Source organism: Pseudorca crassidens, chromosome 19, assembly GCF_039906515.1.
Source record: "Pseudorca crassidens isolate mPseCra1 chromosome 19, mPseCra1.hap1, whole genome shotgun sequence".
Classification (NCBI taxonomy): Eukaryota; Metazoa; Chordata; class Mammalia; order Artiodactyla; family Delphinidae; genus Pseudorca; species Pseudorca crassidens.
This window is the reverse complement of record NC_090314.1, coordinates 14646413-14673373: the sequence shown is the minus strand read 5'-3', so window position 1 is coordinate 14673373 and position 26961 is coordinate 14646413. Positions and strand designations below refer to the sequence as shown.

At 51.5% G+C, this 26961-nt stretch overlaps 1 protein-coding gene across 2 annotated transcripts in view; it reads right to left on the bottom strand.

Moving 5' to 3' along the window:
* The window catches only part of TRPV1 (transient receptor potential cation channel subfamily V member 1), a 34552-nt gene that overhangs the window by 6991 nt on the left and 600 nt on the right, over positions 1-26961 (bottom strand). The window contains exons 2-16 of one of the 2 annotated variants that reach the window (XM_067717398.1): positions 25464-26481; positions 16857-17175; positions 15945-16099; positions 15718-15870; positions 15200-15340; positions 14756-15054; positions 13711-13890; positions 10996-11154; positions 9634-9729; positions 8169-8239; positions 5457-5622; positions 4971-5037; positions 1803-2125; positions 770-897; positions 44-159 (exon numbers count right to left, since the gene is read on the bottom strand). In XM_067717398.1, coding sequence (XP_067573499.1) covers positions 44-159; positions 770-897; positions 1803-2125; positions 4971-5037; positions 5457-5622; positions 8169-8239; positions 9634-9729; positions 10996-11154; positions 13711-13890; positions 14756-15054; positions 15200-15340; positions 15718-15870; positions 15945-16099; positions 16857-17175; positions 25464-25743 — 2653 coding nt within the window. In that variant the 5' untranslated portion in view covers positions 25744-26481. Of the gene's footprint in view, positions 1-43; positions 160-769; positions 898-1802; positions 2126-4970; positions 5038-5456; positions 5623-8168; positions 8240-9633; positions 9730-10995; positions 11155-13710; positions 13891-14755; positions 15055-15199; positions 15341-15717; positions 15871-15944; positions 16100-16856; positions 26482-26961 lie in introns of those variants that run through there. The other variant, XM_067717399.1, reaches the window with a different exon arrangement.

The window sequence follows — 26961 nt, the reverse complement described above, 5'->3', positions numbered from 1 at the left end:
GAGTGGGGGACCCCAAGGCTTCAACTGCCCACCTTCCCCTCACCTCGGCCCGACCGCAGGGAGAAGCTCAGTGTGCGTTTGATGCCCTCACAGTTGCCCGGGTCTTCATTGATGATGCCCACGTTGGTGTTCCAGGTGGTCCAGTTCACCTCGTCCACCCTGCAAGGGAGGAGGTGAGGGAGCAGGGAGCTGGTGGTCCACGGCCAGCTTCCCCGCCCCACAGGCCACGCCCGTAGACCAGGATGGGGAGACACAGCTGGCGAGAGGAGGCGCAGAGGGGCCTGCCTTTTGGACACCACCCCTGAAGATGAGTTCTCTGACCACACTGTGGGACCCAGGATCTTTAAAGATTGGATTCCTGGTTCCGACCCTGATCGCTAGGTGACCCCTTCTGGACACCTCATTTACCAGTATTTCATGTCTGGATCCCACCATCTGGGATCTATGGTGGGGCCCCTATGCTCACAGTCAACCCCTAGGGCAGCCCCTGAACCTACAGCTGCCTTGGGAGAGTCCTTTATGTTCATGACTGGGCCCAAGAGACCCTGAGAAAGGCTTATGTTCCCACAGTTGGTTCCAGGTGGGTCCTCCATACCCATGCTAAGCCCTGGAATGGCCCCTGTACCCACAGCTGGCTCTGGGTGAATCCCCAGGCCCACAGGTGAGCCCTGAGTTAGGCCTCTGTACCCACAGCTGATTCTGGTTGGGTCCCAATATCCATAGCTTAGCCCCCAAGTTCCCCAAGCTTTGATTCTTGCCTGGGAATTACCTGAAACACCACCTGTAGTCGTCCTTGCCGTCAGCTGTGTACCCCACCTGCAGCAGCTTGCCTGAGCGAAAGGCCTTCCTCATACACTTAAGGAAGCTCTTCTCCGTGTCCAGGATGGTGATGGCTCTCTGCAGGACGACACAAAGGGCAGAGGGGCAGAGGGTTCATCCAGGAGCCGCCCCTGGCTGCCAGTGTCACCTGCCAAGATCAGCGTCTGCAGGGTCTCTCCCCGTCCCTGCGCCTCCGAGCCGGACCTCCAGAACCCTCTTTACCAGGCTGGTTCCCACAGCCAGGCGGGTGCACATTCCATGGATGGAGCTCAGACCTGCACAGGCACTGCTGGTGCCTTCCAGGTCTGGGCAGGGCAACCATGAGTTAGATGGAGTGTGCCAGCCCCAGTTCCTCCCCTGAGGAGCTCACAAAGGGGCAACGTGGTATAGTGGCTAAGAGCAGAGGCTCGGGGGTGAGACTGCCTGTGCCGAGTCCTGGCTACCTTGGACACAGATACCTAACTTCTCTATGCCTCGTGCCTTCACCCAAAAACGGGGAGAGTGAGAGTGCCCTCTTGGTAGCATTACTGTAGGATTAAAGAGAGCATGTACGTAAGACACTTAGAACAGTACCTGGTGTAGAGCCAGTGCTACTTAATAACAATGATGCTTTTATCATTAGCTGGAAAGGCAGATGGAGACCAGGTGTCTCAAAGATGCAGCTCTCAGGGCCCATCCCATATTAGCTGCTTCCCGAGTCTGGTCTCTGGTGCCCACTCTAGATGGAGTTCCTCTGCGACAGGCACCCCCGTGGGGCTGAACCCTCCATCTCCTCCCCGCAGGGACTGCCCAGCCCACAGTAGACACAGAGTCTGCAAACACCCGCTGGTGACCCTGGGCAGGGACCCCTGTGGGAGGAGCCAGGGGGAGCCAACTGAGGGAGAGGCTGCTGCCTGAGCCCGTGGCCTGGCTAGGCTCTCTGCACCCTCCCCAAAGCGTGCAGGGGATCCCCTCGTGCTGCACACACCCCGCCAAGCACCCACCTGCAGCTTCCAGATGTTCTTGCTCTCCTGTGCGATCTTGTTGACCGTCTCGCCCATGAGGGCAATGAGCATGTTGAGCAGGAGGATGTACGTGAGAATCACATAGGCCAGTAACAGGATGACAAAGACAGCCTTGAAGTCATAGTTCTCCGTGAACTCCAGGTCACCCATGCCGATGGTGAACTTGAACAGCTCCAGACACGTGGAGTACAGGCTGTTGTAGGAGCTGTCGGACGGCCGGCAGCCAGGACCTCGCCACCTGTGCGACGTCAACTCAGCCGACACGGAGCCATTCTTCCCATCCTCAATCAGTGTCACCACCGCTGTAGGGCATGGGGAACATGTGGCTGGATGGAAGCCAAGACCCCAGGTTCCCCAACATGCACACCCACTACCCCCAGGATGGGTCTGCGGCAGGAACTCTGGCCTGGCTGTGAGAAACCTTTGTGTGATTTTTGTTTTTAAAAGCACTCCCTTCTTCAAAACTATCAGTTTGTCATAATATACTGTTTTATTAATAGAAAAGTTTTATCATCATCTGCTAGGGGAAAAAAATGCTAAAATAAATATATATGCACAATGTGATACAGTCACATGTGTGCAGTACACAAGCTGCCTAACCTTACATGTCAGCCCTGGGTCCGCATCTACTTTCTCAGTCACACCTTTGTCGCCTGTGCCCCTTAGAGGGTAGCCCAGAGCCAGCCCATTCCAGAACCATGGGGGCTAAGCAGCTCAGATCAGAATGGCTTCTTGCTGCATTCTGTACTCTTCTTTGGGAGAGATACTGCAGAGCCTGAGAGCTTCTGTAGCAGTTGTGCCCCATGGTTACTGCATAACCCCCTTGGCCTTATCCCCTCCTGTGGCTCAGATCAAGCGCCAGAGCCCACACTAATCCCTATGAGATCCCTTCCAGTCAAAGCTGCCCATCACTCCCAGACAGGATACCACGTGAACCACGTAACAGTAGGACTCAGATGGGGATCAAAGCAGGACTCAGTTGCTAAGAAAAGGATGTGGTGTGTCAAAAGGGCACAGGAGCCAGCTGCAAGGGACTCCTAATGACTATTTCTCAGAGAATTTGAGCATGAAAAGAAATGATAATAGTAAGGAGTTATAACCCACTTAACAAAGTGAGAATCCACACACACAAAAGAATCAAAGAGGCCCTACTGATGTAAATAAATAAATCAATGTAGGAGAATGGAAACCCCTTCCATTACGTTACTGTAGGGAAAGCTCTTCCAGACAATAGCATGCCAGCTAGCAAACGTAGAAAGAATAAATTAGAAAATTATCATTTGGCAACCATCACAGGATCAGGTGATTCAGGTGGGAACCATCAGTGGATGCTAAAACCACTGGGTGAAAGTTTGATGAGAAACAGGATATTTACAGTCTCAAAGCATCACCTCACAAATTACTTATCAATTACAAAGGGAAAGATAATAACTTGACAGTGGATAAATCTGGTAGACCTACCAAAACCGGGTAACCAAAGTTAACATCACCAGAGGGAATGTAAATTGGTGCAGCTACTATGGAAAACAGTATTGAGTTTCCTTAAAAAACTAAAAATAGAGCTACCATATGATCCAGGAATCCTACTCCTGCGCATATATCTGGAAAAAACAAAAGTTCTAACTCAAAAAGATACATGTACTCCAATGTTCATAGCATCACTATTTACAATAACCAAGACATGGAAGCAACCTAAGTGCCCATTGACAGATGAATGGATGAAGAAGATGTGGTATATATATATACAATGGAATATTACTCAGCCATAAAAAAGAATGAAATATTGCCATTTTCAGCAACATGGATATACCTAGAGAATATCATACTAAGTGAAGTAAGTCAGACAGAGAAAGACAAATACTATATGGTACCACTAATATGTGTAATCTAAAAAATAATATTAATGAATCTATAAGCAAAACAGAAACAGACTCACAGACATAGAAAACAAAACTTACCATTATCAAAGGGGAAAGGGAAGAGGGGAGGGATAAATTAGGAGTATGGGATTAATAAATACAAACTGCTATATATAAAATAGATAAGCAATGAGGATATACTGTATAGCATAAGGAACTATATTCAATATTTTGTAATAAACTATAATGGAAAATAACCTGAAAAAACATACATATATGTGTGTAACTGAATCACTTTGTTATACACCTGAAACTAATGCAATATTGTAAATCAATTATACTTCAATTCTAAAAAAAGAACCACAAAGTTATCATCAGAAATGGGACAGACAGACATCACGGGACTCCTGATATAAGGAAGACACACATTACTTCACTGATATTCTGACCAAACATGTATACCGAAATCTAATTGTGAGGAAACATCAGATAGATACAAACTGACAGACATTGTAAAAACTGGTCTTTACTCAATAAAAATGCTAAGATCACAAAAGAGAAGGAAAGATTGAGGAACTGAAGGAGACCAAACAGACTTGACAGGTGAATGTAATGTGTGATCTGGGATTTTCATTTCTGTAAAAGATATTTTTAGGACAATTGGTGAAATTTGAATAAGGCTGGAAATGAGCTAATAGTCCTGTATTGATATTGATTTCCTGATTTTGATCATTATGCTGTGTTTATGTAAGAGAATGTTCTTGTTTTTAGGAAATACACACTGAAGTATTTAGCGGTAAAGGACTGATCATGTCTGCAACTCACTCTGTTCTTTTAAGTATGGTGTAGTGTGTGTGTGTGTGTGTGTGTGTGCGCGTGCGTGCGTGTGTGTGTGTGTGTGTGTGTGTGTGTGTGTGTAGCTGGGAGAGAAAGTGATTTTTTAAATGTGGTAAAATTTGGGGAATCTGAGTAAAGACTATAGAGAAGTTATTTGTACTATTCTTGTGGCTTTTCTGAAATAACATCAAAATTTTTTAAAAGTTTAATTGAGCCAAAATGCAGCTATACTATAGGTAAGCAGCACTTCATACCTCTAAAATGACTTAAAATCTTTTATGAATCAATTTCTAAGTTCTCCTACTATTTCAGTGTATTCACTGTCCATCTGCTCTGTCACCTGCAGACACACACCCCGGTGGGCCTCTCCCCACCCAGCCTGGCAGGGTCCTCAGGAAGCTGAGGTCAGCGGAACCCCCTGCGCCCCACCAGCCCTGACCAAGCCCGTTACCTGTGGAAAACCCAAATAAGAAAACGAGATAAACAAACATGAAGCGACACAGGTCTCTCAGGATCATCTGCGGGAGAAAGCAGGCTTGTCAGAAGCAAATCAAGGCCTGGGAGGGGCCAAGGGAAGGGCCAGGACTGTGTCGGCCTGGGGGCTCATCTTGAGCGCAAGTGGAATCAGAGGACAGACAGGTAGGTTTGGTTTGGTGGTTTTCAGCTCAGGTGTCATGAGGGAGTCACCACAGCTCCCCCCGCCCCCCGCCCATGGGCCTTTTTCTGGTGGGAGAGGGGGGCCTGGCATGTGGCAGGTCAAGTTTCAGGGGAGCCCCCCAAACCTGGGTCAAGGCCAGATTGCCTCATTGTTGGGGAATTCTCTGCAAAACTGGGTCTTAAAGCAGCACCTCCCCAGACAACAACTCCCCAGACCGGGTCCCACACACTCAGGAGGTAAACGGGCTCTGCAGAGAACCGCTCCGGCACCGGCACCCACCTTCTCAATCATGACAGCATAGATGCCCATCTGCTGGAAGCCGCGGGTGTAGTAGAGCATGTTGGTCCAGCCCATGGCCAGGGAGAAAACCATGGAGGCCACGTACTCCTTGCAGTGGCAGAAGTATAGCACGACGGTCCCCAGCATGAACAGCGACTGCACGAAGCTGACGGGGGAGGGACAGCAAGCCCTGTCCATGGGCACCGGGGGGCCTGCACCCTCACAGACAAGACCCCAGATGCCTGGACCTCTCCTCAGAGGCACAGCCCCAGGCCACGGGTGAGCTGGGGATGGCTGTCCTCCCTCCTTCAGCCCATGAGTCTCAGTGGGAGGAGTATCGCTCCCAAGAGGCAAAAATCGGTTCGGGGGGCAGGGGGAGGGGGTGTTGCATGTGCAAAATCTTATCCTTTTTACACACAAAACACAGATACAAATACAGTACATAAACGCATATATAGTACATTTGCAGTAGGAGATTTCATGGGAGGGGCAATTAGGAAAAAAATTTTCTAAAAAGGCTGAGAAAAAGGGCTGTAGCTCCAATAGCCTCCCTGCCCAGTCCCTGGGAACAATAACCTCACGGACAACAGAGACCTAGGAGGCCTAGGCCTCTGAGGAGGTCTAGGCTGTGCTCTCTTGAAAGAACCACAGGTAGAGTCTGCTGGTCACACCCTCAAACTCAGGTGAGGAGCCAGGGAAGATGTCCTCTCACTCTTTAGTCTGGTGAGGGCTGCCCTAGTCGGAGCCTTGGAGAGGCTGGAGGACGTCTGGACGATCCTATGATCATTATCCTACGACGATCCTATGACAGGGTCTGCTCAGTTGTCCCTTCTTTACTTATTCGTCCCAAGTCTCCTTGTTCATCATGGCCTCCTCCCGGAAGTGCCCGCCCAACAGCTGCATTAACACAGAAGCCTGCACTGACCACCCAACCTCCCATTTGTGTGTGAGAACCCAGCAAAAAGTCACCGCTGTGCTGATGTGAGTGTACTGAAAACTAGTGTCCTTAAACTGGCTCGTCAATTGGAGTTCTGCTGCAAAGAAAAACTATTCCTCGGCATCTGCAGACCCTTGGCCAAAATAAGAACTGACGCCAGCTGACATAGGCAAATGGAGTCCCCACCTAGGAATTCTGGAAGCTGGGACGTAGTGAACAAATGGAAACTGACCTAGCAGACCCAAGAAAGCCAAATTCAAATCCATAGTGCGGAAACCTGAGAACCAACTCGTTCCATCAAGGAAACTCAAAAGGCTTTCGAGGGGAGGTGAAGAGACCTGACGTGAGTAAGAGTGGAGGTGTTGTCTCTGAAGAAGATAAAGCAGAGGGTCTTTGGACCCGGTTTCATCAGACACCCAAGAAAGCATTGGTATTTTACCCAAAACAGGAGATTGTGTGATTTCTATACAAGACATTACGTAAAGCCCTCTTCTCCACTCAGCTCTCAGGAAGCTGGCAGCTAGACTTCTTCCCTCCGGATAGAAGATTGAAAAGATGCAACAGATTGACTTTGGACATTCTCCAACAAATTGTTTATCTAGACCAGACTATAATGCAGCTAAAAATTGATAAGCACCGGGCTTCCCTGGTGGCGCAGTGGTTAAGAATCCACCTGCCAGTGCAGGGGACACAGGTTCAAGCCCTGGTCCAGGAGGATCCCACATGCCACAGAGCAACTAGGCCTGTGCACCACAACTACTGAGCCTGCGAGTCACAACTGTTGAAGCCTGCATGCCTAGAGCCTGTGCTCCGCAACAAGAGAAGCAACCACAATGAGAAGCCCGTGCACTGCAACAAAGAGAAGCCCCGGCTCGCCACAACTAGAGAAAGCCCGTGTGCAGCAACAAAGACCCAACGCAGCCAAAAATAAATAAATAAATAAACTTATAAAAAAAAAAGGGGGGGGGAACAAATAGAATTTTTTTAAAAGAGCACTTAGGAATTAAAAACATGATATCAAAAATAATAAACTCACTAGAAAGAACGGAAATTAAAATTGATTTGAACCTCCCAGAAAGAAGAGCCAAAAATAAAGAGAACACAAGTGAAAAAATGTAAGAACTAGTTCAGGACGAAGTCAGGAGGTTCAATATACAAATCACAGGAGTTCCAGAAGAGAGATCAAGAAATAATTCAAGAAAATATACAAAAAAATAAAGGACATAAATTTAGAGATTGAAAGAGCCCACTAAGTACCCAGAATATTGGATAAAAACAAATCTGCATCAAGAAACATCAAGTTTCCAAACACTAGGAATAAACAGAAGATACTATAGGTTTACGAAGAGAAAAACCAAAAGAGGTCTTAAAAGAGGATTCAGAATCAGAATGGCTTTGGACTTGTCGCCTTTCATATTGAAAGCAAAGAAAAAATGGAGAAATATCTTCACAATTTTAGAAGAATTTTATAACCAACCTCGCTATCAATCAAACGTGAAGGTATAGTAGAAATATTTTCAGATGTGCCAGATTTAAAAGAAATTCCCTAGCACCTGGAACATACCTGGCACAGAGTGGACCCTCAGTATTCCTCACCCGACAAACGTTTATTGGGTGCCTTCCATCATTCATTCAACATGTTTATGAAGCCCTACTATGTGCCAGGCCCAGCAGATGTGAGAGAATGAGTGAGAATGAGCTGATTGCTGTAACCCCAGGTCTCATGCCCAAAAGATGCTATCTGCTACAGAGGCATAAGAGTCAGTATCACTTACAAAAGCATCTCACTGTAGCTGTCCACAAATAAGGTCTTCAGTGATGGCCGTCTCTGCAGGAAATATTGAATCTGCAGGTAAACAGAGTAAGATCCCAGGAAAGGTTAAATGGTGAGCGCCCAGAATGCTTCCTAAATGGAGCCACGATGGACCATGGGAGTGCATCAAAGCAAAGATAACGAAGACAGTGAAACAGGATGGGTCAGGCTAATGGGGTAATGTTATGTACTCGGTCAGGAAGATTTTTTTAAAATAGAGTAGAATTACAGCTATACCTAGAAGCAAAGATGGGAAGGAAAACCACCAAAATGTTATTAATTGCTGTGCTTGAATTGCGTGATTTTTTTTCCTTCTTTTTAATTTGTACTTTTTCTTCCTAATTTTCTTAAAGAAGTTTGAATGCCAGTAAAAATTCTTTAACCATCCTCCACCAAACTAACTCTCCAGGATAAACCAGTGCTCTCCACCCCCCGAAAACATTCTGACTGATGCCCACGGTGCATGCTCCCCTCCAGGACACCCACACCCGCCTTGCCCTCCCACTGGTTAATCCTGTTTGCCAATAATGCTTTTTGCCCACTGCACTTGCTACTGCAGCTTTGTACTTTACTAAAATATAAACTAGGAGGGTGAAAATAAACAGAAACTGTTGTTTCTGTGAAGACAGAGTCCAGTGATTTGGAAAGACTCCTTAAAGGTGAGTTACTGAAAAAAAAAAAAAAAGAGGTGTAGCTTAGATCAAAAAGATTAAGGGGCGGCTTCCCTGGTGGCGCAGTGGTTGAGAGTCCACCTGCCGCGGGTTCGTGCCCCGGTCCGGGAGGATCCCACATGCCGCGGAGCGGCTGGGCCCGTGAGCCATGGCCGCTGAGCCTGTGCATCCGGAGCCTGTGCTCCGCAGCGGGAGAGGCCACAGCGGTGAGAGGCCCGCGTACCGCAAAAAAAAAAAAAAAAAAAAGATTAAAGGAAAAAATCACAATAATCTCAAATTCTGCATTCAGGTCCCTTTGTACATGTAACAGTGGTTCCACATATATTAGAAGAATGGCCAAGGAATATGCATGTTTGAGTTTTTAGTTAAAATGGTTCCAGTTTACATATAGATTTCTTTCATTATTCAGAGCTATAATGGGCTGTTTCAATTAATTAAACAACTACTAGTCATGATCCTGTCTCTTAATAGGCTTCCACTCTATCTCTGTAATTAAATATTACATTCAGTGGGGAGCCCTGACTGCCTGTCTTCAAGCATGACTGCCCTGGGTCTGCAGGGACCCACTGGGCAAACCTGCACCCTCCCACAGCTGTGAATGCCTGAGGGATCTCATCTTCACCTGTGCGTCTCTAAGCTCCTCTATCAGGGCCATTATGTGGCTGATGAATTAAAAAGTGGGTGAGCGCTGAGTGAGTCTCTTGACTTTTTGTTTTGGTGATAGTGGAAACTCACGGAGTTGGAAGGAATGCTTACCCCTCGGAAAAAAAAGTAGACTCCCCCTGCTACAGAAAGAATCTCTCCAGTGACTCGGAAATAGCCCCCAACGGTGTGTTTCAGCTTAAAGGGAGGCTGCAAAGGGCAGAGAAATTAGTGATTCCATTCACTCATTCATTCATTCCACAAACATTTACCTGGTACAGAGCCCTGCGATTAAGACCCAGCCCCTTCTGGAAAGGCTCAGCCTCCATCAGGAGAGAGAGACACAAATAAAGACAATGCATAATTATGGGGACACCTGCAAGGAGGCCCCTCTGTGGGACCTGATTTCCAAAGTGGCAGCTTCCAGCTGCTAAGAGGAGTGTCCTTACTGTACTGTGCTGTCTCCTGGATGATGTCCTAACCTGGAGCTCTGCTTGGCTGGGAGGACGGTGGTGGCATTAGGTGGAGGCACCCTTACAGATCCAATGTCATGTGCTTCCTGCTGTTCCCACAGCCTATGGCGAACGCCTGGTCTCCCAGAACTGTCAAGGTTCCCCACGGATGGTGGAGGGAGAGACGTCACCGTCACACACACACACGCACGCGCGTGTGCGCCCACGCACGTGTGTGTGTCATCCTTGTGTTTCAGCCACAGTTTTCCAGAGTGGGTTTCCTTCCAGCCTATCATCCATGTTTCATAAGCACTAGTTCACTAGCTTGTCTCATTAGCACACATTTCGTTTCTCTTAAAGTCATTAGATGGCCTTAATAGTTGTATAGAAATTGGGTTTCACCTAACTAGGAAGTTGAGTTTTTCAACCAAATTTACAAGCAAGGCAACCTGGAGATAAAGGCAGCAAGTTAAGTGCTTGGATACTGAATGGAAAGGACTCAGTTCGGAAACTTGAGGGAGTCTATGGCTCCTGGTAGCGGAAAAAGTCTGGTCTTAAGTTAATCTGATGCATAACCCAGGGCCTGGCTTAGAGGAAGCCCTCGAAGTATATGTCCAGGGAATGAATAATGTGCAAGTGAGTGAACAAAAGCAGGCAGGTGAGAGGGCTGGCAATGTGCTCAGGGCTGACGCCACCTGGGACCCTGAAGACACGCAGACGAGCGGAGAGGTGCTTCTGGAGCCCCAGTTCCTGCATCCTTTCTAACCTAGTACTGCCCCCCTGCGATCAGGGACCTCAGCGACCACAGGCTCGGCCTCTCAGAACCCGGAGGCTAAAGGAGGGGCTGAGAACAGGAGAGGGAGGTGAGACGACCAGGAGAGGGAGGACGGAGCACAGGGACATAAGATCTCCAGGTGACTCTTCCATGTCTCCAGGGTCTGGCCTGGGCCCGTGGTCTTGGGGTCTTATAGGAACGCCCGCCCCCTCCCCTCGTCCCCCGCAGAGGCCCGAGCCTTAGGCGCACCCGGCCTTCCACAGGCCTGTAGTAGGCGGCCGTGGTGAAGATGATCATATACAGACAGTAGATGAAGAAGTTGAAGTAGAAGATGCGCTTGACGAATCTGTCCCACTTGTCCTGCAGAAGGCGGTTGAGCGGCTCCACTAAGAGCATGTCATGGCGATTCTAAGGGGAGCAAAGAGGAGTGAGGCTCACCCGTCCCGGACCCGGCTCACAGGACCACATCACACCCACGTCTCTGCAGGACCACGCCCTCAGCTTGGGCGGCAGCGGAGGGTCACAGCCGGCTCCCCACGTGGCCCCCCCGTGGGCCTCAGTGTCTCTGTTGTGCAGTGAACAGGGGTGACATTGGACACGTGACCCTAAGAGCCCCTGACACTCAAGACCGTACCAGTGTCACCTGACATTCTACGCCCACTCTCTGTAATAACGCTCTCCCAAGAGCCTACATCCTTGCTGTTCCCACAGTATCGGGAAGAGGCTGGCACAGGCAGAGCTTAGCATGAGGCTGCTGAGGGAGAGGCCTTTGAATTCCTTAATTCTCCCATTTCCGGCCCTGAGTCAGACAGGCTATCCAGGTGGGAGTGGCAATCACCTATGCATGAGACTGAAGGGAACGGGGAAGTCTTTCCTGCCGTGAGTGGGCCCAGTGCCTGGGATACCACCATTACAAGTATTGCTTTGGGGCAAAAGTCTCACATCAACGAGCTCTCTGTAAAGTTCAAGTATTCCTAGGATGTGGATGAGCCAAAATCAGGTCATCCTAGCCTTTTTGGGCCATTGAGTGCAACGCTGACCCAAGCTGGAGCTCCCCAAATAAGGACCATGTTCAGTGTCTTCTTGAATACCTTTGGGAATGGGAAGCTCTCTGCTGCCCCAAGAAGCTTGTCGGGAAATTCTGCTCTCTGGAGTAAAGTTGGTCTTCTCTGCTTCCCACCAGTGGTCCCCGCTCTGCACTCGGGACCCCAGTACTGCATTCCAGCCCTTGAAAGCCTCCAGAGATGTGCAGATGGCAGCCGTGGCCCCAGAGCCTTCTCTCTAGGCCAAACACCCCAGTCCTTCTTGAGGTTGTTTCCTACCTGGGCCAGCCCTCTGGGAACACTTACATCAGGGATTCTGAGTCAGAGGCCCAGATTCAGCATGGCAGCCCAGGTGGGAGCTGACAGGACAGAACAAAGCAAGCCAGGCCTCTCCCTCCTCTGGATTCTGCCCCTGTAAGTGCAGCCTCTGCCCTGTGAGACATCATGGCAGCCCATCATCACCAACAGCACAGACTACAGCCCCCAAAGTCAGCCTCAGGGCCTGGAGCACCTGTCACCTTAGAAAGATGGGACAGCAGTGGTGGCAGGATAAACTTTTCATTAAGTGGCATTGGGACCCTCATTTGTAAACAAAATAAGTAAGACACCTACCTCACACATACACAAAAATCAATTCTTGATAAATTTAAAAGCCAAACATAAAATACCTACAAAGGAACTAAATATAAGTATTGGAAGATGTATGTGCAATCTTGAAGTGGAAAAGGCTTTCCAAAGCAAGACACAAGTCACAAAAGCTATGAAAGAAAAAGTCTAACCAATTCGACTCTCAAAATGAAAACTCTGTATAAGCAAATGATGCAAATGAAGTTTGCAAGAGACTAGGAGACTAGGAGAAAATAAAATATCTGAAACATGTGCAATAGAGAAAGGATCAATTCATTTCATAACAAGAGCATCTACACACTAAAAGAGTAAGGCAAACAGTCCAGTAGAAGAGATGGCAAAGGACAAGGAATAGGAAATCTACCAAAGAAATATGAATGGTTGAAAACACATGAAAAAATTCTCAGCCTCACGGTAAGCAAGAAAACAAGAATTAAGACATCAATGAGATAGCATTTTGGGCTCCATGGGCTTAAACTAGGTTAAAAAAGAAAGATTGGTAATACCCAGGTTGGCAAGGACATAAGTAGATGTGTACCCATGGGTGGTGGGCAAGTACATTCATGAAATCTTTTTGGAGGCCATACTTTCTGACTTAGCAATTCCAGTTCCAGGTGTCCTTCACAGAAAAATTCTCAAACCCATGCCAAGTGGCCGGTAGCATTGTAGTAGAAAAAAAAACAACAACGAAATAACTCAAATGTCATTCTTTGGATATTTACACCCCATTCCTTCTATGGAATACTTGCAGTAATTTTTTTTAATGAAGCAGACTCTTATGTGCTGATATAAAACTATCTACAGGGACTTCTCTGGCGGTCCAGTGGTTAGAACTCTGTGCTTCCACTGAAGGGGGCCCGGGTCCGATCCCCGGTCGGGGAAGGTCTCACAAGCCGAGCAGCGCAGCCAAAATAAAAAATTTTAAAATTTAAACAATAAAACATGCCACTAAGTGAAAAACATGGTTGTTCTGTACTATATATAGTATAATCCCATTTATATAAACAAAATGAAGCTACATGTTTTTATATGGTAGAAAAGGAGGATTCTTTTCTTGTCTATGTATTTTTGAAATATTTAAGTTTTATGGGAATATTATCATATATTGACTGTATGATGCAGGAAGACATTCGGTGGGAATGAATGGGGAGATGAGACCGCAGGGTGTAGGCCCCGGGTAGCAGGTTTCCATTGATGGGAGGGGCCAGAGCCAGATTAGGGAGTGGGAGTAGGGGCTGGGGTGCAGTGAGACCCGAAGCCCTTCCTGGCTGGGTCCCAGCCTCAGCCCACTCACAGGTGTCTCACTGCTGCTGTAGGCAATCACCTCCAGCACTGAGTTCTTCTCACAGGTGTCGATGCAGGACAGGTCGTACAGTGAGGAGTGCACAGGCCCGTAGGCCCACTCGGTGAACTTCCTGGACAGGTGCCTGCACTCGGGCTCCTGGATCTCCCTCTGGAGAATATAGGCCAGGACCTGCCGCAGGGATACAAGAGCCTGTTAGAGGCCAGCCTGGGGCCCTGCACAGGCTGCATTCCCTACCAGCTCTGCTCCAAGATTAATTCTGCTTCCCAGCCCATTGGAGACCCCACCCAAGCCCCAGGAGAGCCCCACCCCCATCTAGCAGCCTCCTGACCACCATCAAGATCAACTTCCCACTGCCTCAGACCCCAACTGCAGCCACATCGGACCCATCACCTGATCACACCTGGCCCCCCATTTCTCCCATCTCGCAGTGAAGGACTGCAGTGGTCCACTCTAGAAAACCTCAAGCCAGAAGGAAATAAAATCCAAGAAATAAAACCAAGGTTATAAAGGTTATAAAACCAATGTTCTCATCCTAAGAGACTCAGTATGAACAGAGTCAAGCTCCCAGAATCCTCTGGTACTGAGAAGCCCCTTCCCCTCCAGTTCCCAATTGCCCAGCCCCACCTTCAGCCTTCCATGGCCTGACATCGTCCACAGGCTTGGGCCTGCCCCACCCCATTAGGACCCCATATCACCCAAAAGTCCTATCTTCCATGAAAAAACACCAACAGTTTCTCTTTCCATTTCACCTTCAGCTCAACCCACCCCCATCCCCAGACCCCAACGCCCCACCCCCATTCTGTGTCTTGTCGGTGATGCTCAGAGTTGGAAATCAGAAACGGCCACGTGTGAGCTGATGAATTCTGCTCGGCATCTCACAATTCCCCTGGCTGACTCTAATGCCCCCTGCCCTCCCTCTACAGGCTGGTGGGGCAGCACCAGGGCTCTGCGCGGTGGCGATGTCAGAAGCTTAGGAAGGTAGGCAGGCCCCTCCCACAGCACCCCCTGCTCAGGCGTGATGCCCCCTCCCTACCCCGATCTTCCCACTGCTGGCGGCCAGAGCCAACGGCGTCAGCCCCTTCTTGTTGGTGAGCTCCTCCAGCTTCAGCGCAGGGTGCAGTCTGGCCCCCAGGATCAGAATCTCATTGTACATGCTCGTCACAAACTTGGTGTTGTCGGCTGTGTTGTCAGCCACCTCCACCAGCGCATGCAGCACAGTGTTGCCCACCGAGTCCCTGGCGCTGATGTCGGCCGACTGCCAGGAGTTCTGCAGCAGGAACTTCACGGTGCCCAGCTGGTTGGTGCACGCAGCCAGGGAGAGGGGCAGCTCACCTGCAGCCAACACAGGCAAGCGGTGGGCTTCCCCAGGAAGAGACTGGCCCTTGCACCACCCAGCCTCCAACTCCCCCCGTCTCCACCTCAAACCTCCCCTTAGCAATCATCAAAAAGCCAAGTGTCTACCACGTGGTCTCCCCACCAAAATAGAAGCCAGGCCGCCCTTTGGTTTTCTTAAAGAAGTCCCCATTGGCCGCGGCCTGGACGTCGGCCCCGTTCTCCACCAGGAGGGTCACCAGTGCCATGTTCCGTCTCTCGATGGCAATGTGCAGTGCCGTCTGGCCTGTGGAGGACGCGTGCTGTTGGCTTTGTGCTCGTCGTCCTGCGGGGGCTGCCCGGACAGGTGCCGGCGGTGGGCGTGGGCAGAACATGCAGCATGACCCCCCACCAAAGGAGGCCCAAGGAGGCCCTGAGGCAGGAGTAGAGACCCCCAGAACAGGGAACACCAGACTGGGATCTGAAGGAATCAAAATGGCCCAAGTGTAAGGAGCACCGAGCCATTGGGGGGGTGGGGGGTGCAGGGACCCCCAGGACCAGGAGATCCCAACTCAGTGGCTGGACAGGGAGTAAGGAGCTCAGAGCCTTTCCCGGGCATGACGGTGCCCTCCTGGATCCAGGCAAACTTGTGGGCAAAGCCATGCTGGCCCGGGCCTCCCTCACCCTTGTAGTAGCCGTCCGTGTAGCTGGCATTGACCAGCTCCTTCAGGCTGTCCGTCTGCCGGGCGATCTCCAGGAGAAGGGGGATGGTGTCGTTCTGCCCGTCGTGCAGGTTGAGCATGGCTTTCAGCAGGCAGGTCTTCCCTGTGTCCGGGTCTGCAAGACAAAATGGGGGTCAGAGCAGGCAGCACGGCGGGGCCGCTCCCGGGACCCGGCGGCTTCCAGGCCACCTTTGAATTCGCTGTCCGTGAGATGTTTCTTGCTATTCTTCAGAAAGAGCAGCAGGCTCTCCAGCTCTTCACAGTTATTCTGAGCCACTGCTTCGAAGATCTTCCTGCGATCATAGAGCTTGAGGTTCTCGGCAGCAGAGTCCTGGGATGGCTGCCTGAGGGCCAGAAAACACCTTCGTCTCATACTCTGGTCTCAGCCCTGAGGCCTTCAGAGCCTGTCAGGGGGCACAACTAAACCCCGAGGCAAACCAAAAGGGGAAAAAACACGATACAAAACCCACCGCTCAGTCCAGGCTGTAACAGGGAACAGTGGGGCGCGTGTACCCCTGTTGTGTCCCCACCCTGTGTGTAGGCATCATCTAGAAAGTCTTTGCAGCCTCCACTTCCTCCAATACCCAGGCCACTCACTTCTCTGCCTGCTCAGAGGCTGGGGGAGCCTGGAGGGGATGGAGGGCAGGGGTTTGGCTGGCCTCTGCTAAGTGAAAAAGCATGCTCACAGGGCCACAGAAGTCATCCAGCCCTGTGCAGTCCCTGTCCTGCTTCGGAGGAGGTGGGAGGCCTGGTGCGCTCTCTCTGGAACTGTTTTGTACTCTGTCTAAAAGCATCCTGCGCCTGAGCCTCCCAACTTAGAGTCCTCATGATTAGGGCTGGTGAGCATTCTAAGCCTGGACCCAGAGATCAGCCAGCAGCTAGGATCAGCATATATGCCAGCATGTGTGGCCACATGTCCCGAAGGTCCTATGAGTACAGACGCTGGACCAGGCGACCTCTGGAGACCCCCAGCTCCCTGGCTCTATGACCTTCAGCCCATAAACTCGAGTATCACATGGTGTCTCCACGGCTGGGGCCTCAGCCAGCTGGGCCAGTTAGGCTCCTGGTGGAGCGGGAGGCTGAGCTCCAGGTGCAGCTTACCTGGCACAGGTGGGACCATCCCCAGGCCTCTGGACGGTGACAACAGGGCTGACTGTGATGGCCGGGCAGGATGCCAGCTGACCTTCCTCATATGAGCAGTCCATGAGGGATGTGTCCTCCGAATCACCCTTTCCAAAGAGCCGGCTGCGGTTCTTGGCCACAGGGAAGCTGTGGGGCTTGGCTGGAGCTGGCCTGGAGTTAGGGTCTCCATCTAGGGGTTCTGGGCAGGAGTCCTCTTGACGCAGGTCCTGAGATTCCCGTAAGTCTGAGCTCCCCCATTTCTTCATCCTGCCAGATCCTCTGTGGCCCGAGAGGCGGCCTGCGGGCAGCCACCAAGATCGAGTTTGCTCCCAGCTGGAGGGCTGCATGACCCTAGCCCCCACTGCCCTTGTTGCAAAGGCCCCTGTGAAGCAGGACAGCCCAGAAGTCCGACAGCTCCTGCCCCCAGCCTTCCAGAAAGGAAGCTTTCAGGGGTGTTGTACCTCCCACCCCAGAGGCCTCAGGGGGAGCAGGCCTAGCAGCCCCATGGCCAGCAGCCTCCAGGGATGAATGAGCCCCCAGCTTGGAACCATCAGGATGGATGGTTCCTCCTCTTCTCTGGGCCTCAGTTGCCTTGTCTGCAGAGTAGGAATGATAACCACTGCTCTGCCTCCCTCCAAGATCAGAATACGGGAAACAGGAGGAGAGGCTAATCTCTGGCTGTGCATCTGGGGAGGAGCTCAGGACGGCTCAGCCCCAAAGAGCCGAGCAGTGTGAGTCCCCAGGAGCAAGGTGGCTGCTGGCAGAGACCGGCATTCACACTCCACACTGCGTGGGCCCTTGGGTGCTGTGTGTCGCCCCCCCCACCCCCATCAGCCACGCACTCTCCTACCTTTGCTCTTCGACCTGGCTGCTGCAGCTGTTGAGTTTGCAGGGGATTTTTTGCACGTTTTGTCATCTTTGTGAAATTAGTATATTTCAAGCATCCTGGCCCTGAACTTTTAGACTTTAAGTGATTCAGCGCCGGTGGGCCTTCTAGGCCTGAACACCTGGACTTACACTGGCAGCTGGTGCCAGCACCTATGGCTGTAAACTGCTGTTGATACTGTTTTCCACTCTTTCTTAACCTCCTTTCCTACTCTTCCCCTCCCGACTGGGCACCATCACTCCCTGATACCCAGCGCTGTCCCACATCTCAGGGACCTTGGCCTCCACAGTGCCTCCACAGGGGGTGCTTTTTCCTCCTTCTCCTCTTGTCCAAACTGCACCACCGCTCAGATGCCACCTCCCCACTGATGCCACTTCCTCCACGTCCCCTAATCCCTGCACTCATCGTGCTGCTCCCCTCCCCCTCCAGAGGGGCCCAGCTCATTTCATCCCTCCTCACAGCCCTCTTAGCACCGTCCACCATGCAGTCTAGCAATTTCTATGCTTCACCGATATCTCCGCACCCTGCCCCGTGAACTCCACCTGGGCAGGGCACTTACCAGATCCATGTCTTTACGAAAAAAAAGCTGTGCTGGGAAAGGAGTGAGATCAGATACAGACCCTTCTGGCTCCCATTTCCATAGGAAGTTAGAGAGATTCATGTTCCGGCAGTGGCCGGATTCCAGGCTTCTCAAGCCTACATGTTCAAGTGAAAGTTCAGGCAGTGAAAACTCAGAGCATGTGGCTGGGCTGTGACAATAACTTGGCTATGATCTGATGCCCAGATCCACGCGGAAAAAGAGGCAGCCTTACCATTTCGCATCCTGTGAATAGGACAGACGATGACTACAGGCTCGTTTCCACTCCTGCCTGTTGTTCTGCATTCAGGAGGGCCTGAGTCTTTCTCTGATTCATCTACTAGGTGGAAACCCTGCTGCAGGAAGTATGCCCAGCCACAGAAAGCCCCACTTCCAACCAACACCCATGTGTGCATCCCATCATTCAACACCCATCCACTGACACTACTGGGTGCCCAGCCCTGTGCTGGGGGCACGGAGAGGACTGAGACCCCATCGGAGATAGAAACCAGGTGCTGGCTGGGGCAGGGGAACCACAACAGGGCCCAGAGTGCTGAAGAAGTCTTCGTGGAGGAGGTGACAGATGAGCTGGGCCTGGAAATGGAACAAGGCTGGGCTGGGACTAGGGAAGAGGATGGAGACCCCCAGAGCAGCTGATGAAGAGGAAGTCAGTGGGGTCAGAACCAGATGGCTGTCAGCCCTGAACGCCAAGGAACAAGATGTGGACATTACTGCTCAGATGGTAGGAAGCCATGAGAAGCTTCCCATCGAGGCCTGTTCATAGGATGGGGATCGTATTGGCGATTAAAAGGCATGGGAGGCTAATGAGAATGAGAGGAATTGATGTGTTTGAGCCCATGCTGTGCAAAGGAAAACACTGTTCTAACACTTTACAGGCATTCACTCGCTTTATTCTCACATCTCTAAGAGGGAAATATTTTACGGATGAGGAAACTGAGGCACAGAGCAATTATATTACTTACCCGAGGTCACACAGTTAGTAAAAGGTGGAACCTGGATTTGATCCCAGGCAGCCTGGCCCCTGAGCCTCTCTAGCACTCTACCACCCCCACCGGAAGGCTCAGGGCTCTTTCTCAGTCATGAAAAGCCCCAGACCTCACACCAAGAGCTGGGGGCCAATCAGACCAGGCCCTCCCAGCCGTGGGGCCAGGCAGGTGGGGACAATGCCCTTTCATTCAGAAGCCCCAAACCTGTAGCACCCTCCTGCTCAAAACAAGCATCCCAGGAAGCTCAGAACCCCACAACAGACACAAATCAGGTCCAGGCCATACGCCAGGCCTGGCTCTCCCAGCAATGTCTCCCTCTGGATAAGGCTGGCTGCAAAACCAAAAATAAACCTGCTTCCCAACTAGCAGCTCTTAACAGTCCAACAAGAGAGCACCTATTAGCCAGGAGCCTCAACAAACCTTTCAGTGCTGTTCTTTCTTGCAGCTTTGCCTCATTCTCTGACTGGTCCAAATCTAACCAAACTCAGTAAACATGAAGCAGCCCACACAGTGCTATCAGTCAGTCAGTCAACAAACCCTGGATCTGCCCTGCAGGCCCTGCACCTGATTCCCTACTGGAAACCAAGCTTCTCCCAGGACAGAGGGAGGGACAAGGACTAAGAGGCCATTTGCTCTAGGCTGCGGGGGATGAACAGGGACAAGATAGTCTGCACTGCCAGGCCTGAGGTGTGCCCAGCACGTGCGCCCCATGGCAATGCACCTGTCAGAGCCAAACATTCTACAGAGTTGGGGGAATTTCCAACCGCGATTTGGGGTGTCTGATGGAGATGGTGCTTCTGTTTTACATAAGATTCACAAATTCACCCATCTGGACTAAAGGATGGTCTCGAGAAAAGACTCTGCCCAGCAAAGGCCTGGTTTGGCCTCTGGGTCTTTCTCAACTCTAGAGCCAGGAAGGACACTGCCCATCACCTGGGAGAGGGCTCCCTTCCCCTCTCCCCAGTCCAGGTGAGACATCCTGGGGTACAGCTCTCCTCCTCCCCTCTCTGCCCAAAGCATCCATCTGTGTCTGGCTTCCGTTCGGGCTTTTGGGAGCTGGTCTAGCACCCGGCCTTGATCATTCTCGTCTCCTACTGAGCATCTCCTAAAGAGGGATGGAGAGCTGGGTTTGCAGCCCGTGGATGAAGAGCCAGAGGAACACTACCCCAAACAGAGAGTGGAGGCTAGACGAGGACCCAGGGCTCCCGCCTGCCGGCCCAGCGCTCCTTCACTCCAGAGGGGACTACGCACTGAATCCTCCAGCCACGAACCGCTGGCCTCTGCAGCAGCCAGAGCTTCTTCACCCCAGGATGCCTCTGGTGCAGATGAGACACAGTGATAATAGCAACCTCCACGATCCCTTACCCAGTGCTCGCGATTAGCTAGGATAAGTGCCCTGCGACTCCGGTACCACTTAAGACTCACCATGGGCTTTGAGGAAGCCACTGTCATTATCCCCAGGTTTCCGATGGGGTGAGTGAGGCGCCCAGAGGCTAGTTGAACAGCCCGTAGTCACACAGCTGGGAAGAGGCATACCCCAGCTTTGGACAGCTCACTATGCTGTCCAACGCTTTTAGATGTTTCTGAAAGCGAACATCCAACTACAAAAGGGACTCACCAGCTAGACGCAGGCACACCCCAGACCCAGCAGGCGCGGCGAGCTCGAAGGCCGTTCCACTCGAAGGGAGGGTTGAGCTGCTGTGGGGAGAAGAGGTGCCTCCCCTGCCTCCCTCCGTGAGGGTCCACGGCCCCTCCCCGGGCTGCGGCTGCTCCGCACTGACAGGGATGGGCTGTGGGCGCCCTCTGGCACTCAAGGAAAACGTTTCCAGCAATGGTAGCAGCCGCTGTTTCTGAGGCTCCGATTCCCAGAGGACCCCAAAGTCTTTCCCATCATTTTTGCCCTTTTTTTCAGAAACCACTTAGTGCTGGGGCCACAATGCAATTAGCCACACGCAGCCCAGAACCAGCCAGAGCTGGTGACCTCAGCTCTCAAGGAAGAAGGGCGCTGCTCAGGCCTCCCAAACCCACCACTCTTGCAGACAGGGTGCTCTGGGGAAACAGCTCAGCAAATGCACTTTCACAGCCAGAGATGTAAATGGAGCACCGCTCCATTTTCAAAATGCAGAAGGAATGGAAAGGGTCGTGTCACCCATCATGCAATCCTGGCCTGGCAATTAGGGACCTCCTGGTTTTGAGTGCTGCCTTTGCACCAACTCTGTGTGACCTGGAACGAGTGCCTGGCTCTCTTGGGCCTCTCATTCCCTGTGTGCCCAGATCTGGGGCAGGGATGATGGTGGGGGCACGTCTGCATCTGCCAGTTCCGGCCTTTCTCAATTGGGGTTCCTCACGGAACCACAGAACACAGAAAATGATGAGGGTTTATTTTCTAACGCTTCCTAGTATGACCCTAAAGGAACAAGGGAAAAGTTAATTCATCACTTCCAATAGGGCTTCATTCCCTCCCGGAAACTGGTTGAGAAAAGTCTCAAAGTCTTTCCAGGTGTGCATACAGGCTGCCGCCCAAAATGCCTGAGAAGCTGACCTAGCAGCTGCCCCTGGGAACTCAATAGGACTCCAATAAGCTGCGGGTCAGACACAGCCTGAAAAGAGCAGCCACATGCCAGAAAGGCCCATTGTAGCCCTGCCTGGAGTAGCTTATGAGCTCCGACCCCTGAGTCAGACACTGAAGTGCAGACACCACATGGATCCGGCATGTCTTTCTACAGTTTACAAAAAGATTTCACCACCCACTCTCCTAGGCCATGCAACAACCCGGCACAGTGGGAGGGTAGAGACTGTCATAGCCATTTTACAGATGAGAAATCTGTGACATCTAGCAATTAGATGATTTCCCAAGTCACACTGCTGGTTGGGCCAGGAAGCCGGGCCCATTCCACCACGCCATACCATGTCCCCTGCTTGCACACCTTTTCATATGTGTGTCGTTTGATATGTGCCTAAAATTGAAGCTAAAATGCTTCAATTAAAATGAAACTTGGGGGACTTCCCTGGCGGTCTGGTGGTTAAGACTCTGAGCTTCCACTGCAGCGGGCTCAGCTTAGAGCCCTGGTCGGGGAACTAAGATCCCACAGGCTGCACAGCCAAAACAAAAATAAAAAATAAAATAAAATGAAATTTTGGAACGACTAAGAATCTACTGTATAGTGCAGGGAACTCTACTCAATACTCAGTAATGGTCTATATGGGAATAGAATCTAAAAAAGAGGGGATATATGTGTATGTATAACTGATTCGCTTTGCCGTACTGCAGAAACTAACACGACATTGTAAATCAGCTATACTCCAATAAAAATTAATTTGGAGGGCTTCCCAGGTGGCGCAGTGGTTGAGAGTCCGCCTGCCAATGCAGGGGACACGGGTTCGAGCCCCGGTCTGGGAAGATCCCACATGCCACGGAGCAGCTGGGCCCGTGAGCCACAATTACTGAGCCTGCGCGTCTGGAGTCTGTGCTCCGCAACAAGAGAGGCTGCGATAGTGAGAGGCCTGCGCACCGCGATGAAGAGTGGCCCCCACTTGCTGCAACTAGAGAAAGCCCTCACACAGAAACGAAGACCCAACACAGCCATAAATAAATAAAAATTTAAAAAAAATTAATTTTTGAAAAAATGAAACTTGGAATTCATTCTTTTTTTTTTTTTGAAATTGTGGTAAAATATGTATAACTTAAAAGTTACCGTTTTAAGCATTTTTAAGTGTACAGTTGAGTAGCATTAAATACACCTCAGTATGGAGACAGTGCCGTGCAGACACTGGGTCAGGCACAGCCCCTGGCTCACACGCTGCCTGGGCCAGGCCGGGGTCTCAGCCTTGAGCTGCCCCCAGGCACAGGGAGGGAGCTATCTGAGGAAGGCACTGCGAGAACCGGCCAGCCCAGGAGCAATGTCCAGCAAAGTGGTGGGTCACACTTCTCCACCAGGACCGTCCCCTTAGCCTCCAAGGTGATTTTTGCCTCTGGTGAGGACAACACTTGTCACTAAATGTGTCCCCTTTGTAACAGAGCCAGTGGGGCTGACAACATCCCAGAGTCTACCTGGTACCGCACATGCTCCGAGGGCTGCAGGGGAAATCCTGGCCCTTCTCCTCCTTCCCCGACAGCTCCATGTTGGTCTCCTTGGCTGCCTCTCCTCGCCAAGCCTTTCCCCTCCACACAGGTGCTCCTCGGGACCCTTACCTCCTCCTTCGCCTCTCTGAGACCCTCACTCCTCCAAGAACCCACCTGACATTCCCAAGCCAGTGACTCCTTCACCCAGGCGTCCAGCCCTGCCCTCTCCCCTGGGCTCCATCCCTGCCTCCCGGGATCTCCAGGTAAAGACCGCAAACCCCTTCCCCTCAGCACATCCCAAGATGGACCCCTCTTCCCCCCACATTCCCTTCCCTCAATGCCCCTGCCTATAAAGGCACCAACTTTCTTCTGGTCACCAAGTCCGGCATGCTTTGTCCTCTCGACCCTCTTCTCTGTCCTCGCCGTCTGGGCTGTTTCTGTGGCTCACGTCCATCCCTCACGGCAGCTGGCAGACAGTTCTCACCAGAAGCCCCAGAAGTGCCTCCTGTTCCCAGTCTAGGCTTCCCAGCCTGCCACCTCCCAGTCCCTAGTCCTAGAACATTGTCCTGATCGTGGCCCCCTTACCAATCAAGGCCCCACCCCTCCACCTGGCACCCTGAGACCACATCCCCGGTCCACTCTCCCACCGTGGCCCACCTCCTCCTGTCACCTAGACACATCTCCTCCCCAGCCACACCCACGGTGCCTGCCTCCACGCTCTTCCCCCCGCCGTCCCTCTGCCCAACATCCATCCCACTCAACCCACCGTTACGGCCCAAGTGACAGGTGAGACCTATGGACGCTGAGATCCTATCATTCAAATCCCACCTCCTCCAAACGATGCCTTCCTGGGCCTACTGGTACATTTGATCACAATGACAACAAGAATGGCAGACAGAGTGCCAGGTTCTGGGATAAGCACTTTATAGGCACTATCTCATTGGACCCTTGCAAAGTTTCACGAGGTGAGTACAATTTTGTCCCCACCTTACAGAGGAGGAAATGAAGAGCAGACAGGCTATGTAACCTGCCCAAGAACAGTGACAACTGTACTAGTCTCAGCTGGAGCTTCCTAAAATTTGTATCGGGCCTTAACTTCTCTGATGTTTGCACCCGGCTTTGCAGATTTTAACGGCTCCTGGGCGACACAGGCTCCGGCGCCCTCCGTTTCCCTTCTCCAAGCCTAACTGCGTGCCTTTCCCAAAGGTGCACGCTGGCCCGGCTTTATCTGAACAGCACCTGCCCTGAGTGGTTCCACTAAAGTTCAGAAAACAGTGTTGGGACAGGACCTCAGGGCTGGGCCTCACCACCATCAGTGTGGTTTCTGGGTCGTAATTTGAAACACTGTGTTGTTCTTGGATCTATGTAATGACGTGCCCATTAAAACTCTTTGTAAGTAGATCATGTTTTAATGATGACTTCTGGGAAGGGGCACTCCCTCCAAGCTCTGATGGGTACCAGAGGCAGCACGGGAAAGCGCTGGAGGTTTCACAGCAGGTGGTTGGGCCCCGTCTGGTGTGACCTAGGCTAAAACTGCTAACGTCAATGATGGCCACAGGTCTCTCTCTCTCTCTGTGTTACCACCGTGGGGCACACTGACCCTGGCAATGGGAGCCTAATAGATTTTTTTCATCCACCTGGGCTCTTCTCAGATTGGAAGCCAGACTTTCTGGCACAGCTAGAAACCAGCAAACTCCCATGTGCTGAAAAAGACTGATTACCAAAGTCGGGAACACTCATCCTGCCACCTCGGGAGGAACCTGGTGGGGAGCAGGCCGTGCTAGACCCAGCCCCAGGGAGACTGGTGAAGACACGACCGCAGGTGCCTGTAACGCCCACCCCCCCGCCAAGGACAGTGAAAACACTACTAGTTTGTCTCGAGCTTTCTAAGTCTTGCACTGAGATTTCTAAATCGTGTCCTGATTTATGCGTCTTGCCTCCCAAATTTTAAATGGCTTCAGGGGTCCAAGATTCAGATGGAAAACAGCAAACCTGGAAGAAAACTACTTTCCTTTTCGCATTTGGTCTGTGCATGAGTGTCAGCGGTACTCACATGAGTCAGCTCCCGTGGAGGGGAGGGCTCTGGGAGAGGGGTCTGTGTGCTGCAGAAGCAGATGAGCTGGCCATCTGAGCTGGGGAGGCATCCACTCGGCACCCCATGGCTGAGCCCTGCTCTGCAGAGCTGGGACCCAGAGAGAGGGACCAGAACAGAGTGAGAAGTGGTTGGCGGCGTGCAGGCAGAGAATGGAAGCAGGAGTGAAGCGGCCCAGCTGTGTCAGACGCCAGCTGCGTGAACTTGGGCGGCAGCTGAAGCTCCGGGCCTGCTTCTTCATCCACAACACAGGTGAGAGCACCTGCCTGGCCTGCTTTCAGGGGCTTTGCTGGGGATTAGCAAGGATATGGATGTGAATGGGCTCTGTGAGCTGGTAAGTCTCCAGGCAGGTCTGGGGGGTTGTACATCTCCTCATTATTTCAGCTCGCATCTGCTGACTGCTGAACTGTATCCGGCCATTAGCTCGAGGTGGTGACTAATTGTTTTCTGATGAAAAAAACAAGATTTCCTTAATGTTCATGAGTCACGCAGTGAGCATCTCTATACCAAGAACATCTCACTTTCAAAGATGTGGCCTGTTCATCTAATCACGCCTGAGAAGTGGTCAGGTGTGACCCACCCTCTTTCCTGAGGCCCACTGTGCACTTTGCAAACCCAGAGCGGTGAGTAGGGTGAACAGGGTGGTCTCTGCCCTCCAGGAGGCTGGGAGGGATAAGGAGGAAGACCTGCTAGGCTCTCTCTGATGCTTACAGGGTGGGGCTCCCTGTAACAGGCACAAACCAGGAGCCAACAGGCCGTGCCGACAGCAAACATTGAGCGAGGTCCTGGATGCAGTTGTGATCTGGTGGCAAATATGCTGCAGGGGGACTGCAGCTGGCGGATGGCATCAGAGTCAGGCCTCGGACAAGGTGTAGCGTTCTGCCTTGTGAGGTGGACATCAGCCCAAGTCCAGATGCAGGAGGAGGACGGGGCAGAGAACACCTAATAGGGACCCTGCCCCCAAGGAGCTTTCAGTCCACTTGAGAAGAAAAGGAAAACAGAGAACATGAAAGCCACGTAAACATCATATGTATGTAGTCAAAGGCCAAAGGATAGTGCGTGTGGCCGGGACAGGGGAGCGAGCCGGAGGGCTGGCGTTCACTCCTCTGCCCCTGGCTGGTTCCAGCCTCACCATCTCTCACAGGCTGTTTTCTAGGTTCCTCTAATTGGGACCCTTCTCCTAACATCCATCCTCCAATCCAGAATACACACTGCCAGCTATTCTCCCAAAGCCCAAGAATCCCCAATGCCCTCCCTCCCCTCTGCTGCCCACAGGAGAAAGTCCAAACTCTCTGGCATCCACCACCCTTCTCCGTCTGCCCAACATTTCCAGCCACCACTCCCACGACACCCTTGCACCTGCCCTATGACCAAGTGACACCAGACAATTCACACACTCTGGTCAGGCCAATCACTTTAACATAAACACATTTGCCTAACCTGACCTCGCTGCCTAGAA